This window comes from Tachypleus tridentatus, chromosome 3 (genome assembly GCF_004210375.1).
Source record: "Tachypleus tridentatus isolate NWPU-2018 chromosome 3, ASM421037v1, whole genome shotgun sequence".
Lineage (NCBI taxonomy): Eukaryota > Metazoa > Arthropoda > Merostomata > Xiphosura > Limulidae > Tachypleus > Tachypleus tridentatus.
In genome coordinates, this window is record NC_134827.1 from 117,136,034 (window position 1) to 117,156,447 (window position 20,414).

At 34.1% G+C, this 20,414-nt stretch overlaps 1 protein-coding gene across 7 annotated transcripts in view; it reads left to right on the forward strand.

The window, feature by feature from the left end:
- Nucleotides 1-13,672, forward strand: part of LOC143247840 (homeobox protein extradenticle-like) — a 137,544-nt gene extending 123,872 nt beyond the window's left edge. For 4 of the 7 annotated variants that reach the window (XM_076496371.1, XM_076496369.1, XM_076496376.1 and 1 more), the window contains 2 exons: nt 1,344-1,516; nt 12,287-13,672. In XM_076496371.1, the coding sequence (XP_076352486.1) occupies nt 1,344-1,516; nt 12,287-12,289 (176 nt within the window). In that variant the 3' untranslated portion in view covers nt 12,290-13,672. The remainder of the gene's footprint in view (nt 1-1,343; nt 1,517-12,286) is intronic. The other 3 variants (XM_076496370.1, XM_076496374.1, XM_076496372.1) reach the window with 3 other exon arrangements.
- Nucleotides 13,673-20,414: the final 6,742 nt, after the last annotated feature.

Sequence of the window (20,414 nt, forward strand, 5' to 3'; positions counted from 1 at the left end):
ACAATCGTAGATAGGTGGCGTTATGTGTGTGTTACTTATATTAAACTTCTTTTAAATATAATAATTATTTATTTATTTTTAAAGAAAAATATAATATGTTGCAGGAAGTATGTGGTAGGTCTCTTTGAATTATCTGAATAAATTTAATGTTTCTGAGTATTAGAAGTAATAATGATAGATGTCACTTTAGGTTGCCACCTGCATTATCTTTACCACTTTTAAGTTTCCTAAAATTTCAACTTGTAAGGAAACCTATCAAAATTGCAGAATTGAGTACATTGTATTGAAAAGGATTTGAAACCTTACTTCGTCGTTAAAGACCACGTCATCATGCCCAGTGATTTTGTATCTGACGCCCTGACGACGTACTTTCAATTGTATAATAGTTCCTCTGTAAAGTTGTGTAAAAAGTATACCATTCTTCCCTGCAGGCTTTAAATAATCCACGAAGCATACAATGACGGTAGGTTACCAGCAACCGTTTCAGCTGTTGTCCTAAATCACATATAAAAAAAATGTGTACGTTTGTCGCGATGTGGAAAAACATGAATTTTGTTTTCATGCTCCACGTGCTTGAGATATGCAAATGTTGAACAGATAGATATGTTGTGGAAGCAGTTTGTGTACACGTGACTTCTAAATAAGTCGATTTTCTTGATTATTTTGCGCCTTGTTGTCGAAGTTCGTGTTTGAGTTTTTGCTGATGACATATATTTGTGGTTGCTCGTGTGGCACGACTTTTTCCAGGTCGCTTTATTAGTGGGCTTGGTTCTCCAAGATGATCTATATTTCTTTGATTTATAATGGCATTAAGTGCAAGGGAAATTCTTAATTCCCGATATGTTTCTAACTTTATGTTGGATGAGAAAGGGCTATTGCACACCTTTTCCGCAATCGATCGATTTTCGGATGACATCACACTACCTAAAAAATGTCAAACGAACAAAATGTAGGTTTGATACACGGCGTTCTTGTATCGGCTGTAGTGTCACGTGACTCGGTGATTTTCCTATTCAAAACCAATTTGATATAACATACTCAACCTCTCATGTAGTTCTAAGCCTAAGTAATATGCAGTTTGTTTAATTACCTCAGAGTTTGAGTATATACTTTTTTTTTTACCTAATTAAATTTATACGAATCTGTGGACTTGTACCGCAAAACACTAGCTTTCGATATCCGATGGAGGGCACAGCACAGGAAGCCATTTGTGTGTAGCTTTGTACTTAATTTCAAACAATTAACCAAACCCATGTGTAGGAAACTCCATCAGAAACGTCAGTTTGATAATTTAAAATAAACGGCGTACGTGTAGAACTTTAACATGTAGATACAATTTACAGCATCTGTAGGTGGCGCTTCCGCGTTGGCCATGATATCAAACCAAGGACAGGTGATAAGTCCACCTCCACCACCAGGAGCAGTGCCATCTAATGACGGAATATATTCCATGAGCATGAACAGTAGTGACTCCTACAAGTCTGTGCCCTCAGTGGAAGCTAGTATCCAATCACAGGTGAGAATAAAACTGGTCTACGTTACTAACACAGGTCTAAAGATGACCTTTAACCCCATGTAAACTACTTACACAGATCATAAGATGACCTTTAACCACTTATAAAAACGATAACAGGACACATGCTGAACTTGCTACGGCATTCTTCTTATAGAAGTAAATATTAAAATTCATCACTGTTTACACTTACAATCCTAACGTTGGATTCCACATTGTGGATACATAACATAGCTGACATACTATTCACCATTTTGTACGTTCTTTCACTCGGAAGCGTACGTTAGTTTCATTTTACTCAGTTATAGTTAAGAGGAACAGTTTTAAAACTATGTCGTAACTTTCAAACTTCAGTATTCAATTGAATAAATAATTGTTTTAAAAAATCGTTAACTTTATGCTGTTGGCATGTTATAAGAGTGACTGTCAGTCCATTAGTATGGATCGTGAGTGGATCTCCTAACTGGCTACCTTCAGTAGACAAGAGTTGGGGACAACAGTTAACAACGAGAAACTAAAAATATAACTGAAACAACATAACTTCAAGTTGGGCTGAGGTGATTCACTTAATGTTAGTAACTGGGTCAGTTTATCAAAACTTGATAAAAACAAATGTTAGTAACTGCGTCAGTTTATCAAAACTTGATAAGAACAAACGTTAGTAACTGGGTCAGTTTATCAAAAATTGATAAGAACAAATGTTAGTAACTGAGTCAGTTTATCAAAAGTTGATAAGAACAAATGTCAGTAACTGAGTCAGTTTATCAAAAGTTGATAAGAACAAATGTTAGTAACTGAGTCAGTTTATCAAAACTTGATCAGAACAAATGTTAGTAACTGAGTCAGTTTATCAAAACTTGATCAGAATAAATGTTAGTAACTGGGTCAGTTTATCAAAACTTGATAAAAACAAATGTTAGTAACTGGGTCAGTTTATCAAAACTTGATAAGAACAAATGTTAGTAACTGGGTCAGTTTATCAAAACTTGATAAGAACAAATGTTAGTAACTGAGTCAGTTTATCAAAACTTGATAAAAACAAATGTTAGTAACTGGGTCAGTTTATCAAAACTTGATAAGAACAAATGTTAGTAACTGAGTCAGTTTATCAAAACTTGATAAGAACAAATGTTAGTAACTGGGTCAGTTTATCAAAACTTGATAAGAACAAATGTTAGTAACTGGGTCAGTTTATCAAAACTTGATAAGAACAAATGTTAGTAACTGGGTCAGTTTATCAAAACTTGATAAGAACAAATGTTAGTAACTGAGTCAGTTTATCAAAACTTGATCAGAACAAATGTTAGTAACTGAGTCAGTTTATCAAAACTTGATAAGAACAAATGTTAGTAACTGAGTCAGTTTATCAAAACTTGATAAGAACAAATGTTAGTAACTGAGTCAGTTTATCAAAACTTGATAAGAACAAATGTTAGTAACTGGGTCAGTTTATCAAAACTTGATAAGAACAAATGTTAGTAACTGGGTCAGTTTATCAAAACTTGATAAGAACAAATGTTAGTAACTGGGTCAGTTTATCAAAACTTGATAAGAACAAATGTTAGTAACTGAGTCAGTTTATCAAAACTTGATAAAAACAAATGTTAGTAACTGGGTCAGTTTATCAAAACTTGATAAGAACAAATGTTAGTAACTGAGTCAGTTTATCAAAACTTGATAAGAACAAATGTTAGTAACTGGGTCAGTTTATCAAAACTTGATAAGAACAAATGTTAGTAACTGGGTCAGTTTATCAAAACTTGATCAGAACAAATGTTAGTAACTGAGTCAGTTTATCAAAACTTGATCAGAATAAATGTTAGTAACTGGGTCAGTTTATCAAAACTTGATAAAAACAAATGTTAGTAACTGAGTCAGTTTATCAAAACTTGATAAGAACAAATGTTAGTAACTGGGTCAGTTTATCAAAACTTGATAAGAACAAATGTTAGTAACTGGGTCAGTTTATCAAAACTTGATAAGAACAAATGTTAGTAACTGAGTCAGTTTATCAAAACTTGATCAGAACAAATGTTAGTAACTGAGTCAATTTATCAAAACTTGATCAGAACAAATGTTAGTAACTGAGTCAGTTTATCAAAACTTGATAAGAACAAATGTTAGTAACTGAGTCAGTTTATCAAAACTTGATAAGAACAAATGTTAGTAACTGGGTCAGTTTATCAAAACTTGATAAGAACAAATGTTAGTAACTGGGTCAGTTTATCAAAACTTGATAAGAACAAATGTTAGTAACTGAGTCAGTTTATCAAAACTTGATAAGAACAAATGTTAGTAACTGAGTCAGTTTATCAAAACTTGATCAGAACAAATGTTAGTAACTGAGTCAGTTTATCAAAACTTGATAAGAACAAATGTTAGTAACTGAGTCAGTTTATCAAAACTTGATAAGAACAAATGTTAGTAACTGGGTCAGTTTATCAAAACTTGATAAGAACAAATGTTAGTAACTGGGTCAGTTTATCAAAACTTGATAAGAACAAATGTTAGTAACTGGGTCAGTTTATCAAAACTTGATAAGAACAAATGTTAGTAACTGAGTCAGTTTATCAAAACTTGATCAGAACAAATGTTAGTAACTGAGTCAGTTTATCAAAACTTGATAAGAACAAATGTTAGTAACTGGGTCAGTTTATCAAAACTTGATCAGAACAAATGTTAGTAACTGAGTCAGTTTATCAAAACTTGATAAGAACAAATGTTAGTAACTGAGTCAGTTTATCAAAACTTGATAAGAACAAATGTTAGTACCAGAGTCAGTTTATCAAAACTTGATAAGAAGAAATGTTCGTACCTGAGTCAGTTTATCAAAACTTGATCAGAACAAATGTTAGTAACTGGGTCAGTTTATCAAAACTTGATAAAAACAAATGTTAGTAACTGGGTCAGTTTATCAAAACTTGATAAGAACAAATGTTAGTAACTGAGTCAGTTTATCAAAACTTGATAAGAACAAATGTTAGTAACTGAGTCAGTTTATCAAAACTTGATCAGAACAAATGTTAGTAACTGAATCAGTTTATCAAAACTTGATCAGAACAAATGTTAGTAACTGAATCAGTTTATCAAAACTTGATAAGAACAAATGTTAGTAACTGAGTCAGTTTATCAAAACTTGATCAGAACAAATGTTAGTAACTGAATCAGTTTATCAAAACTTGATCAGAACAAATGTTAGTAACTGAATCAGTTTATCAAAACTTGATAAGAACAAATGTTAGTAACTGAGTCAGTTTATCAAAACTTGATCAGAACAAATGTTAGTAACTGAGTCAGTTTATCAAAACTTGATAAGAACAAATGTTAGTAACTGAGTCAGTTTATCAAAACTTGATAAGAACAAATGTTAGTAACTGGGTCAGTTTATCAAAACTTGATAAGAACAAATGTTAGTAACTGGGTCAGTTTATCAAAACTTGATAAGAACAAATGTTAGTAACTGGGTCAGTTTATCAAAACTTGATAAGAACAAATGTTAGTAACTGGGTCAGTTTATCAAAACTTGATAAGAACAAATGTTAGTAACTGAGTCAGTTTATCAAAACTTGATCAGAACAAATGTTAGTAACTGAGTCAGTTTATCAAAACTTGATAAGAACAAATGTTAGTAACTGGGTCAGTTTATCAAAACTTGATCAGAACAAATGTTAGTAACTGAGTCAGTTTATCAAAACTTGATCAGAACAAATGTTAGTAACTGAGTCAGTTTATCAAAACTTGATAAGAACAAATGTTAGTAACTGAGTCAGTTTATCAAAACTTGATAAGAACAAATGTTAGTACCAGAGTCAGTTTATCAAAACTTGATAAGAAGAAATGTTCGTACCTGAGTCAGTTTATCAAAACTTGATCAGAACAAATGTTAGTAACTGGGTCAGTTTATCAAAACTTGATCAGAACAAATGTTAGTAACTGGGTCAGTTTATCAAAACTTGATAAAAACAAATGTTAGTAACTGGGTCAGTTTATCAAAACTTGATAAGAACAAATGTTAGTAACTGAGTCAGTTTATCAAAACTTGATAAGAAGAAATGTTAGTAACTGGGTCAGTTTATCAAAACTTGATAAGAAGAAATGTTAGTAACTGAATCAGTTTATCAAAACTTGATAAGAACAAATGTTAGTAACTGGGTCAGTTTATCAAAACTTGATAAGAACAAATGTTAGTAACTGGGTCAGTTTATCACAACTCCTTTATTTAAAGAAACGAAACAAAACACGTATTTTCATTAATAGCCGAGACGGGATACGTTTAAAACTAGTAACCACACTGACCAAACGATTCGATCCATTTATTTATAGATTTAGTAATAAAGATCGTTTACAAAATGTATATCAGGTTAGATTGGTAGTGAAAACTTATCTGTTAAACTTGTTTACTCACCAGTATTTTGAGACCTGTTTCATCCTGTTAAGATGTTCGGTAATGTTATACTAATGTTTATTAACCAATCAAATGATGTTGAATTATTATAAACGAGATTAGATACTTCATGAATATGTGTTAGTGACAGTAAAAAATGAAACTTCTCATTGAAGAACAGGCTAACAGTAAAAATGGCTTATCTCAATTTGATTACGTGTTACGAGCTGTTTATAACTTTGACTTTCCTGATGTTGGTCACATCTCTTACTTCCCCCAGATCTTCAGTCTTGTTTTGAAACAAAGCAAAAAGGAAAACAATCAAGGAAATTATATTTAACTCAACACGCGTCACGTTGGAACTAATTTGAAGGGTGACAAAAGCTCACCGTGTGTCGTGTTCACTTTGTGATCTTAAACGCTAGTTTTCCCTATTTTATTAGTAAAATGTTTTTGGTTTTTTCTCATCCAGCAGGACTGATGCGAATCAGCAAAACACTGACGGAGATTAGTTTTTTTTTGTGTGTAGGGAGTTGAAGTCTCGGTTCAACTTTTGCAAGTCGTGACAGTGATTTTGTTACAAGTAAACTTTCTAAGAACAGACGTAAGATGTTCCACGATTTACTGTGGTAGCTCAACGGTAGGCCTCACAGCTTACGATAGTAAAATATTCATGCCTTCAGTGGACATTCAACATTCTGTAGTTTCGTGTTTAATAAGAAAGAAACAACACACCTAATACTAATCGGAGCCTTAAATTTTGTGCTAAACACAGTTTTCAACGAGACTTTAACACCCGGTCTGAAGTGCGTCTAATTCACTGTTCATTTGGTTTTATAAGTACTATAGCATTTTACCTTCTTTCTTGTACGTTTACAATATGTTCGATAATTAAACTGCTAAGCTTTTAAACAGCCCTTTATAGGGTTAATACTAACAAACTTACTACTGCGCATGTAGATCTCAAGCCCGATAAATGAGGAGGTTTATTATCATGGCTGCTGATCTCAAGCCCGATAAATGAGGAGGTTTATTGTCAGGGCTGCTGATCTCAAGCCCGATAAATGAGGAGGTTTATTGTCAGGGCTGCTGATCTCAAGCCCGATAAATGAGGAGGTTTATTGTCAGGGCTGCTGATCTCAAGCCCGATAAATGAGGAGGTTTATTGTCAGGGCTGCTGATCTCAAGACCGATAAATGAGGTTTATTATCAGGGCTGCTGATCTCAAGCCCGATAAATGAGGAGGTTTATTGTCAGGGCTGTTGATCTCAAGGTTACAATAACGGCTAGCCAGTCAGGTGTAAAAGACCAGAGTATGAAATTTGAGTCTGAGAATACTCTGTATCAGAACGGATTTTGTTTTGAATTAAACCCATAGCTACACAAGGGGCTATCTGCGCTCTGCTTACCGCGGGTATCAAAACTCGGTTTACAGCAGTGCGAGTCGGTAGAAATACCGCTGTGCCACTAGGGACATCGTAACGGAGTTAAGATGAGAAGAGGAAAACTGCCACGTGAAGTTGTAACCAAATGAAACCTGGTTCTGCAATGAATCTGGTAATGTTATCCCACTAACATTACATATTATTTTAAAAGGATACCGGTACTTATGTTTATGCAGGTCTAATGAAAGGTGTTTGTATTTTTTCGGGTTTGGTTATTTATCTTCTTTTCTTAGTGCTGTCAGTAGTCACGCGTTTCATTCTTATCACTACGAATCCGTAAAGTCCCATGTTCGAGTTCCATTGCTGCAAAACCGCAGTTCACACTCAAACGTAACAGGTGCGTTAGAAGTGTGACCGTTAAACTTCACTTCTGTTAAAGTAGTCCCAGTGTTGGCAGTCGGTCCTGTTAGGTACCTCCCCTGATGTCTGTCAGCTCAAAATTAGCATCACTGATAACACGAGTGTTGAGGCCTAACGGTACTGTAGAAAATGTTATTTTAATAAACTGTAATTGATAAACCGTTTACTTACTGTCAACCCGACGAGGGGGGGACAGAACGTCCATAAACGAATTCTAATTTATTAATGTCTTACCTTTCTGTGCTCTTCTACGTTTTATCAACTTACGTGTTTATAATAAACTGTCAGAACGTTATAATGTTTCAGTCAGTTCCACTGTTCGTTGGTAAAAGCCTTAAAGTTGACGGTGAGTGGTAATGACTAGGTGCCTTCCCTCTAGTTTATCACTTCTAGATTAGGGATGTCTAGCGCAGATAGCCCTGGAGTAACTTTAAGGTAAATTCCAAAACAGACAAACGCACGTTTCTGAAAGGGTTAATATAAAAGAAATAGGTCTTCTTGCCGTTGTGTGGTGCGTAATTAGAAACAAACGACTGTTTACAATTAGTTGTTCAATCCAGTCAGTGTAGCACATGAACAAATAATTGGTTCTATCTTTTTGTAACCGATCTAGCGACTTATTTTTTTTTCTCTCTCTCTCATAGAATGGATCTAGCTTGTTGAGTTTAGGGTAGTGGGCATGAACAAGCCCGTCTTGGTGATTGTGCAGTTTGGGGCTACTCGCGTTTTTCTTTGTTTTACAAGAAATCGTAGATGTCAGACTTTAGATGCACACGAATTCCTTTTCAACACACCCAGCACGTCTGGCTTGTAACGTAAAAAAAACAATAAAATTAATACCCGTGATGGGCATAGCACAGACAGCCCATTGTATAGCTTTGTGCCTAAAACAAACAAAAACATGTGAAAGATTTGTTTGTTTTTTTACAGCTTTACGAATGTGTACTTTTTCTTCACATTGACACTTGAAACTAATTCCATGACGTCACACTGATAACTAGTGTGTTACGTTTCGTAGTTTGGTTGATTTGTTTTTCTATTAGCACATAATCTTGTCTCCACTAAGCCTAAACTTCATCAGATAGTGCGTATAAAGTAGCGTGATATGTGTAAACATTTTATCTGATTCATAAATCTCTATATCCTTTTAACGTGATTATTCTAGTTGTGGTGGAACCCTCTGCAGATAAAACTACATAAATCTCTATATCCTTATAACGTGATTATTCTAGTTGTGGTGGAACCCTCTGCAGATAAAACTACATAAATCTCTATATCCTTTTAACGTGATTATTCTAGTTGTGGTGGAACCCTCTGCAGATAAAACTACATAAATCTCTATATCCTTTTAACGTGATTATTCTAGTTGTGGTGGAACCCTCTATCTCAGAACAGCTGGTGGGGGTATTAACACTTCTGAGATGCATCTTTAGTGGGTTTCTCGTCATCAGATAAAAAACAGTTTCTACTTCGATAACTTGTGGTATATTTCATAAACATGTCATTTACGATAGTTTGCAATTGTTTCATTTATTCATCGAAGGTCATGCACTCTTGTTTTTCATGACTAGTGAAGGTTTTTTATGTCAGTCGTATCTACTAAAAAGCAATAACAATTATTGTTGTGGTGAGAAACACCAAAGTCGGTTAAAGAAAGATAGCTGTTAAACCTAAAATTTCTGACTAAAAAGACACCGATGTATAGTTTGAAAACGATCGTGGACTAATTATAAAATTAGTACAGTGTTCAGTGTTCACAAATCATGTAACAACACTGTTAGTATAGTGTTCACAGATCATGTAACAACACTGTTAGTATAGTGTTTACAAATCATGTAACAACACTGTTAGTACAGTGTTCACAAATCATGTAACAACACTGTTAGTATAGTGTTCACAAATCATGTAACAACACTGTTAGTATAGTGTTCACAAATCATGTAACACCAGTGTTAGTATAGTGTTCACAAATCATGTAACACCAGTGTTAGTATAGTGTTCACAAATCATGTAACACCAGTGTTAGTATAGTGTTCACAAATCATGTAACACCAGTGTTAGTATAGTGTTCACAAATCATGTAACACCAGTGTTAGTATAGTGTTCACAAATCATGTAACACCAGTGTTAGTACAGTGTTTACAAATCATGTAACAACATTGTTAGTATAGTGTTCACAAATCACGTAACAACACTGTTAGTATAGTGTTCACAAATCACGTAACAACACTGTTAGTATAGTGTTCACAAATCACGTAACAACACTCTTAGTATAGTGTTCACAAATCACGTAACAACACTGTTAGTATAGTGTTCACAAATCACGTAACAACACTGTTAGTATAGTGTTCACAAATCATGTAACACCAGTGTTAGTATAGTGTTCACAAATCACGTAACAACACTGTTAGTATAGTGTTCACAGATCACGTAACAACACTGTTAGTATAGTGTTCACAGATCACGTAACAACACTGTTAGTATAGTGTTCACAGATCACGTAACAACACTGTTAGTATAGTGTTCACAGATCACGTAACAACACTGTTAGTATAGTGTTCACAGATCACGTAACAACACTGTTAGTACAGTGTTTACAAATCACGTAACAACACTGTTAGTACAGTGTTCACAAATCATGTAACAACACTGTTAGTACAGTGTTCACAAATCATGTAACAACACTGTTAGTACAGTGTTCACAAATCATGTAACAACACTGTTAGTACAGTGTTTACAAATCATGTAACAACACTGTTAGTACAGTGTTCACAAATCATGTAACAACACTGTTAGTACAGTGTTTACAAATCATGTAACACCAGTGTTAGTATAGTGTTTACAAATCATGTAACAACACTGTTAGTACAGTGTTCACAAATCATGTAACAACACTGTTAGTACAGTGTTTACAAATCATGTAACACCAGTGTTAGTATAGTGTTTACAAATCATGTAACAACACTGTTAGTATAGTGTTCACAAATCATGTAACAACACTGTTAGTATAGTGTTCACAAATCATGTAACAACACTGTTAGTACAGTGTTCACAAATCACGTAACAACACTGTTAGTACAGTGTTCACAAATCACGTAACACCAGTGTTAGTATAGTGTTCACAAATCACGTAACAACACTGTTAGTACAGTGTTCACAAATCACGTAACAACACTGTTAGTACAGTGTTCACAAATCATGTAACAACACTGTTAGTACAGTGTTCACAAATCATGTCACAACACTGTTAGTATAGTGTTCACAAATCATGTAACAACACTGTTAGTACAGTGTTCACAAATCATGTAACAACACTGTTAGTACAGTGTTCACAAATCATGTCACAACACTGTTAGTATAGTGTTCACAAATCATGTAACAACACTGTTAGTATAGTGTTTACAAATCATGTAACAACACTGTCAATATAAATAATTTGGTATTGTTAGCATCTTGTTTACATCTTATATTTTACTATTTTTAAAATTGTTTTTAAATTTATGGTATTTTTCGGTGTTATGTTTAAACTCGTGTTTTCAGAAATAAAAATGAGTTTATATCCGTTACGTGAATAGATATAACGTGACGTACTTGGTTAGTTTCTATGTGCTTCCAGAAGTTAACCAGCCGTGTGTTGTAACGTTTTCAATTTTATTACGTGATAATGTAAGATAGGTGAAACTAGATTAGTTTTACTTTAAAGTAAGCGACGTTGTATGAACGAACATCACATTTACTGGAAGATGAAGTGTAATATTGTGTTATATTAATTTTGTTACTGGAAGATGAAGTGTAATATTGTGTTATATATATTTTGTTACTGGAAGATGAAGTGTAATATTGTGTTATATTTATTTTGTTACTGGAAGATGAAGTGTAATATTGTGTTATATTTATTTTGTTACTGGAAGATGAAGTGTAATATTGTGTTATATATATTTTGTTACTGGAAGATGAAGTGTAATATTGTGTTATATTAATTTTGTTACTGGAAGATGAAGTGTAATATTGTGTTATATTTATTTTGTTACTGGAAGATGAAGTGTAATATTGTGTTATATATATTTTGTTACTGGAAGATGAAGTGTAATATTGTGTTATATATTAATTTTGTTACTGGAAGATGAAGTGTAATATTGTGTTATATATTTATTTTGTTACTGGAAGATGAAGTGTAATATTGTGTTATATATATTTTGTTACTGGAAGATGAAGTGTAATATTGTGTTATATTAATTTTGTTACTGGAAGATGAAGTGTAATATTGTGTTATATTTATTTTGTTACTGGAAGATGAAGTGTAATATTGTGTTATATTTATTTTGTTACTGGAATATGAAGTGTAATATTGTGTTATATTAATTTTGTTACTGGAGGATGAAGTGTAATATTGTGTTATATATTAATTTTGTTACTGGAAGATGAAGTGTAATATTGTGTTATATTTATTTTGTTACTGGAAGATGAAGTGTAATATTGTGTTATATATATTTTGTTACTGGAAGATGAAGTGTAATATTGTGTTATATTAATTTTGTTACTGGAAGATGAAGTGTAATATTGTGTTATATTTATTTCATCTAGTAAAGAGAAAACAGTGATGTTTGCTGTGAGTACAGTTGGAAACATCTTGTACAGCGAGTACAGTTGGAAACACCGTGTGTAGAGCGAGTACAGTTGGAAACATCTTGTACAGCGAGTACAGTTGGAAACACCCGTGTGTACAGTTGGAAACATCACTTGTACAGCTCGTACAGTTGGAAGTTCCATGTACATTTCTATATAAACGTGTCTGATTCAGGTCTGCTTGATACGATGAACTATGTTTTTATTTTTATTTTACATTATTCTGACCTGACTTGTGTTCAGAAATAAACCACGTCCACTGACTTCTGTTCGGAAAAGTTAATCAGGAAACAGACTTTGTGCCATATGTGCCGGCGTTTTTATATTCGTTTGTTACTAATTGTTGTTTTACCTTCGTGTTTTAGGTTTAAGAATTCTACGATGAATATTCCAAACTGAGAAAACTTACCTCGATATGATACGAGGGTCGCGTTTTATATTTTTATTGTTATAAATGGAGTATATGCTGGCCATCAAGTTGTAAACTTAACAATAGAAACTGTGCAAGTGTTGGTCTATGAAATTCCCTCTCACCTCCTAAACCGTAGCGCCTTCTAGTGGTCAGATGTGGGGTAAAAAAAATCACATACCAATAAATAAAGGTTTAAACTTTTCTTATGACAGATGTATAAATTTAAAAATAAATCATTCATGTTGTACAGCTGTTATGAGGCCTTGAATTACTAAAATAATAACAACAAAATTCCATCATGAGGAGATAAACTGAACTTTCTGGTAATTTTGTCAATACAATTGTCCAACTCTAGGATCACTTTAGCTGTCACAATTTAGTGACGATTAAAGCAGGATGGTCTTGAGCGCCATCAGGATGATATAAAGATCTCCACAAATGTTCACCTGTATTTCAGTGGCTGCTATATACACACTTCCAATGTAATATGTTTTTCTTCTCTTGTGCAGAGTGATAGAAGTTTTAAAATCATTCTTTACCTAATTAAATAAAGGTTAAAATATAATTGTTTTCTAATAAGTTAAGATTGGCAAATAACCTCATCAAAAAATAAAATCTACCTAAAAACTTTATTTAAATTTTTGAACTCCTGTGTGGTCTTTCTTCACTTTCACCGAACAGTTATATATTTTCAGTTCGTCTGTTGGTCAAATTGCAGACACAAACGAACTTTATTGGTCAAATCACCAGCACGAGGTTTGTTTCTCTCGAGAATGCATATCTCATATTTTAATGTGTTGTATAATTCATTTCAAATAATAATGATTTAGAGGACTGTGTGATAAAGGGGTTTTCATCAAACATTCACGTTTCATGATTTATAAAATCGTGTTTGTAACTATGTAAAAATTCAATAAATACTGATGCTATAACAGTCCCTCTGTTCACTCTCACACGAGGCTTCTTAAGGGTTGAACAGAATCGTATTTTTTGTTTTTTAAATCTCTGATTACACATTCCTGGTACGAAACAATGATTAAAAACTAACGGTATTACTTAGGTAAAGAAAAATCTGTCGGGTTTCTATTCATTAATCAAAAACTTAAAGTGAATTTTCCACCCATCGCGAAAAACGTGACCTCGAACTTATTTTAGACCAGACACTCACCAGGGATTCGTGAAAAAACAAGTAGTGAGTTAGATATTTAAATTAATAATTATGTAAATACACTGTTTAAATTTCACTGTTGGGTTATACATTAAAATATGAGTTCATTTCATACTAAGTAACAAGTTTAAAAATAGTAATTTTGAACACATAAAATATTTAACTTTATAAAGGAATAATTTCTGGTATTGTGTTTTAGCTGTAGTTATAGTAGGAAGAAAACCCACTACTTTATATACAAACAATTTTTTAGACCCATTTCTCCATGAGAGAATTTTCATTTTTGAATAATTTTTTCTGTGTTTCGAGTAAATCTGATACAAGTTTCAGTTATTATTTTGTAAACTGACTTCTTATATCTTGCAGTTCTTATAAACTGGCCTAATTTTTCGACTTTTATTGTGTGTGGTTAAATGTAGTAACATTGTGGTGGATATACGAGGGCTGTTCAAAAAATACGCGGACTGACGTCATAAAACAAAATGTACTTTATTTAGAAGTTACAGGTCTGGGACCCCTTCAAAGTACTCTCCTCCCCAACGCACACACTTATCCTAACGGTGTTTCCACTTGTTGAAACAGTCCTGGTACGCTTCTTTTGTAATGTCCTCCAGCTCCTTCATCGCATTTGCCTTAATCTCGGGAATCGTCTCAAATCTTCTTCCTTTCAAGGGTCTTTTGAGTTTGGGGAACAAGAAAAAATCGCAAGGAGCAAGGTCAGGGAAGAACAGTGATCGAGTGTTTGGCCAAAACCTCACGAGTTCTGAGGCACAAATTTCGCAGCAACGCGGTGCATCTTCAATTTTTCGGTCAAAATCTCGTAACAAGATCCAACTGATATCCCACACTCTTCAGCAAGCTCCCCCTGACAGTCAGACGTCGATTTGCCCGCACCAGGGTGTTGATTTTGTCGACGTGTGGGTCGTCAGTTGACGTGGAAGAACGTCCAGGACGCTCATCATCTTCAATGGACTGTCGACCATCCTTAACACGTTCATGCCACTTGAAACATGCCGTACGCTTCATAGCAACATCACTGTAAGCCGTGTTAAGCATAGCAAAAGTTTCAGTCACAGATTTTCCAAGTTTAACACAAAATTTCACAGCAAGTCGCTCCTCCAGGTCATTCATTCTGAAATCCGCCAAACGAAAAAATCGCACTTCACTTAAAACCGCGTAGCTAATACACAAATGAAGATATCTGCAATCGGGAAATGGCGTCGTAATCAGCTGATCTGTGCGAACCTAGCGACACCAAGCGGATTCCCCTGGAGCCGCGCAATTCAAACAGTCCGCGTATTTTTTGAACAGCCCTCGTATCTTTTGGATATTAGTTAAAATGCTAATAAAATACTTTAACATATGGCTAGAAATATGTTAGAAATTAACAGGTTTGAACCGTGCCAAATTTATAGAGTTGTGTCGAATGGTGGATTATTTATAATAATGGAAAATGAGAGAAACCCCGAATTAATACAAGTAGTGAAATATTAACTCAATCATTTGTACAGATACTGTTGGAAAACAGAAACCTCCTAGCATTATGAGTGAACCAGAAAGTTTCCTTCTAAATATTTGAAGTTACTTGTGAATGGTGGTTTTCAGTTGTTTATTTTTGATGTTCTTTAACATGTCAGTCTTTGTTTGTCATATAATGTCAGTAGTTTTGTTTGTTTTTTGGTACTCTGGAAAGAGAGCGCACTGTATGGCTTTTGCTTAACTACAAATTAATAACTTGGGGGGTGGGGTTAGTTGAACTACGGGTCTAACGTGGAATGATAAAGGTATTAATAATACGCGAACTTACGTTAGACATGCGCAGATGAACAACATTATTACCGTATTTGTTGATGAACGACGTACTTTTAGACCTAAGGAAAGAGATTTATGTTAGTTATAGAACTGTGTAACGGATTAGGTTTAGCCCTGGTGGCCTCGAAACGTAGGGTATATGGTTCGAGTCTCTCTGTCTTTTAACGCAAAAATTGAACCGTTGAGCTTTTATGTTTGACTGGAGAGACCGTGGCCAAAGGCGGGACTGGGTGGATTTATGGTTCGTATCCCTTTACCCCAAGAAAACTTCACGCGCGGTATTTTGGTCTATTGATGCGTTGTGGGTGTGACAAAAGTTGGCGGAACGTACTATTGACTAGTGGCCTTACCTCTTGTCTATAAATTAAACAGCTGTACACATTTAACTATTTCTGTGGCTTTGGGCAAATATCCTGAAATAAACGCGTTTATTGTAACTAAATTGTTGTTTACAGGCGAGAGTTCTTGTTTTGATTTCAAACACTTGACAATACTCCAAGTGATTCACAAGGGAACATATGTTTTAATAATTTAAAACAACAAAACAATCCTGGTATTCTGTAAGGGAACATATGTATTGTTAAATTAAAAATACCCCTGGTGTTCTACAAGGGAACACGTGTCTTGTTAATAAAACATAACCCTAGTGTTCTGGAAAGAAACATGTCTGTTGTTAATAAATGATACACGTGGCGTTCTACAAAGTAATATATCTCTTGTTTAGCATCGTTGTAATGCTACAAGTAAAAAGACAATATATACGCATGCTCTCCAGTGACTCAGTGGAAACTGTAAATTTATCATGCTTAAAATTTGGGTTCGATACCAACAGTGAACAGACCAAAGATTGTGTAGTTTTGCGCTTTGATATACAAATGATAATAGAGGAGTTGTTATCAAATCAGAGTCGACATCTAGTGGTGGAGGTTTCGCAAGTTAAACAGTCACTGGAACATTTGAACAAAGAAACTGTAGATTTAGTGTTAATATCATTCTTACGTTTATCGTTTCTAACTAAATTTGTTAAACTTGTCTTTGTAATATGTTATTCCTTATTCCTAGTCATTTCTGGACTAATGGTTTTTGGCCCGACATGGCCAGGTGGTTAAGGCGCTCGACTTAAAATCTGAGGATCACGGGTTCGAATTCCCGTCCCACCAAACATGTTCGCCCTTTCAGCCGTGAGGGCGTTATAAAGTTACGGTCAATCCCAATTTTTGTTGGTAAATTTGGGTGAGAGTTGGCAGTGGATAGTGATGACCAGCTGCCTTCCCTCTAGTCTTACACTGCAAAATTAAGGACGACTAACGCAGATAGCCCTCGTGTAGCTTCAACTTGACGTTCCTTGAGGCTCTGTAAAATCCAAATTATAATATCACTTAGTGGATGTTTTTCGGTGTTTTTGACCGACTGTGTTAACCAACGAGTTTTGGATTTGTGTCGTAGATACAAAAAAATATTTAAACGCAACTTGCCGTTTAGAATTACTTGCGAGTTAAGCCTATCGCTCGGTGAACTTGTAGGGCTGGTTTTGTTTGATTGTTTGTTTTGAATTTCGCACAAAGCTACTCGAGGGCTATCTGTGCTAGGCTAATTTAGCAGTGTAAGACTAGCGGGAAGGTAGCTAGTCATCACCACCCACCGCCAACTCTTGGGCTACTCTTTTACCAACGAATAGTGGGATTGACCGTCACATTATAATGCCCCCACGGCTGAAAGGGCAAGCCTGTTTGGCGCGACAGGGATGCGAACCCACGACCCTCAGATTACGAGTCGCACGCCTTAAGACGCTTGGCCATGCCGGGCCCGTATGACTGGTAGCAGACGAAAGACAACGTTTTCTCTTTTACTGAGTAGACTGGACTTTGCGTTACTTCTAGCGAAGGAAAATATTAAAAACAAAATATATTGATCTTCGCAGCATTGTAATTCTGTAGGAATTTTGTGACAATGCTTTGTTTTATTTAGAATTAAGCACAAAGCTTTACAATGGGCTGTCTGTGCTCTGCCCACCACGGGTTGTAAGAATGCATATTTGAGTGCGAACACTTTCGATGTATGTAAAACGTTATGAAATCGTTCTCTGTACAATAATATAGATAAAAAAAATGTTTTGATAACCGATGTCATTGTAGGCCTGATATTTGTGACATAAGTCAACCAGTGATAAACACGTCTAAAATTTTGTTATAGTATTATTATAACAATAACAGTTACGTGATTGAAATTCATTAGTTATGAACGTTGCGATACTCAAGTCAGTTGTATGGAAGACATAATAAACACAAAATAACACTTATAAGTGGTTACTGAAACTACATGTAACCAAAAGTCAAAAGCTGTTTTATATCGTTCATCGTCCTCGTGTTGAGACTGTTGAAGTTGTTGTTCACAACAGATAACTCTTTAAGACTAAACGTGCACAGAAATTTCGAACTAGTAACATCCGGAACCATTCTAGAACACGAATACGTCTAGCAACATGTCATTCGTGATTTATAATAGGCTTAAACACTCGATGACAGAGAAATCTGTGTCAAGGTAAGATTATTACTATCGAACCTAAAAAACAGGATTCAGAATGTGTAACACATGAAAAGGTAAGATTACTATTAAACCTGGAAAACAGGATTCAGAATGTGTAACACATGAAAAGGTAAGATTACTATTAAACCTGGGAAACAGGATTCAGAATGTGTAACACATGAAAAGGTAAGATTACTATTAAACCTAAAAAACAGGACTCGGAATGTGTAACACATGAAAAGGTAAGATTACTGTCAAACCTAAAAAACAGGATTCAGAATGTGTAACACATGAAAAGGTAAGATTACTATCAAACCTAAAAAACAGGACTCAGAATGTGTAACACATGAAAAGGTAAGATTACTATCAAACCTAAAAAACAGGATTCAGAATGTGTAACACATGAAAAGGTAAGATTACTATTAAACCTAAAAAACAGGATTCAGAATTGTAACACATGAAAAGGTAAGATTACTATCAAACCTAAAAACTAGGACTCGGAATGTGTAACACATGAAAAGGTAAGATTACTATCAAACCTAAAAAACAGGATTCAGAATGTGTAACACATGAAAAGGTAAGATTACTATCAAACCTAAAAAATAGGACCCGGAATGTGTAACATGAAAAGGTAAGATTACTATTAAACCTAAAAAACAGGATTCAGAATGTGTAACATGAAAAGGTAAGATTACTATTAAACCTAAAAAACAGAATTCAGAATGTGTAACACATAAAAAGGTAAGATTACGATTAAATCTAAAATACAGGATTCAGAATGTGTAACACATGAAAAGGTAAGATTACTATCAAACCTAAAAAATAGGACTCGGAATGTGTAACATGAAAAGGTAAGATTACTATTAAACCTAAAAACAGGATTCAGAATGTGTAACATGAAAAGGTAAGATTACTATTAAACCTAAAAACAGAATTCAGAATGTGTAACACATAAAAAGGTAAGATTACGATTAAATCTAAAATACAGGATTCAGAATGTGTAACACATGAAAAGGTAAGATTACTATCAAACCTAAAAAACAGAACTCGGAATGTGTAACACATGAAAAGGTAAGATTACTATCAAACCGAAAAAACAGGACTCGGAATGTGTAACACATGAGAAGGTAAGATTACTATTAAACTTAAAAAACAGGATTGAGAATTTGTAACACATGAAAAGGTAAGATTACTATTAAACCTAAAAAACAGGACTCGGAATGTGTAACACATGAAAAGGTAAGATTACTATCAAACCTAAAAACCAGGACTCGGAATGTGTAACACATGAAAAGGTAAGATTACTATAAAACCTAAAAAACAGGATTCAGAATGTGTAACACATGAAAAGGTAAGATTACTATAAAACCTAAAAAACAGGATTCAGAATGTGTAACACATGAAAAGGTAAGATTACTTGTAAACCTAGAAAACATGACTCACAATGTGTAACACATGAAAAGGTAAGATTGCTATTAAACCTAGAAAACAGGATTCAGAATGTGTAACACATGAAAAGGTAAGATTACTATCAAACCTAAAAAACAGGACTCGGAATGTGTAACACATGAAAAGGTAAGATTACTTTTAAACCTAGAAAACAGGATTCAGAATGTGTAACACATGAAAAGGTAAGATTACTATTAAACCTAAAAAACATGATTCAGAATGTGTAACACATGAAAAGGTAAGATTACTATCAAACCTAAAAAACAGGACTCGGAATGTGTAACACATGAAAAGGTAAGATTACTATAAAACCTAAAAAACAGGATTCAGAATGTGTAACACATGAAAAGGTAAGATTACTTGTAAACCTAGAAAACATGACTCACAATGTGTAACACATGAAAAGGTAAGATTACTATAAATCCTAAAAAACAGGATTCAGAATGTGTAAGACATGAAAAGGTAAGATTACTTTTAAACCTAGAAAACATGACTCAGAATGTGTAACACAAGAAAAGGTAAGATTGCTATTAAACCTAGAAAACAGGATTCAGAATGTGTAACACATGAAAAGGTAAGATTACTATCAAACCTAAAAAACAGGACTCGGAATGTGTAACACATGAAAAGGTAAGATTACTTTTAAACCTAGAAAACAGGATTCAGAATGTGTAACACATGAAAAGGTAAGATTACTATTAAACCTAAAAAACATGATT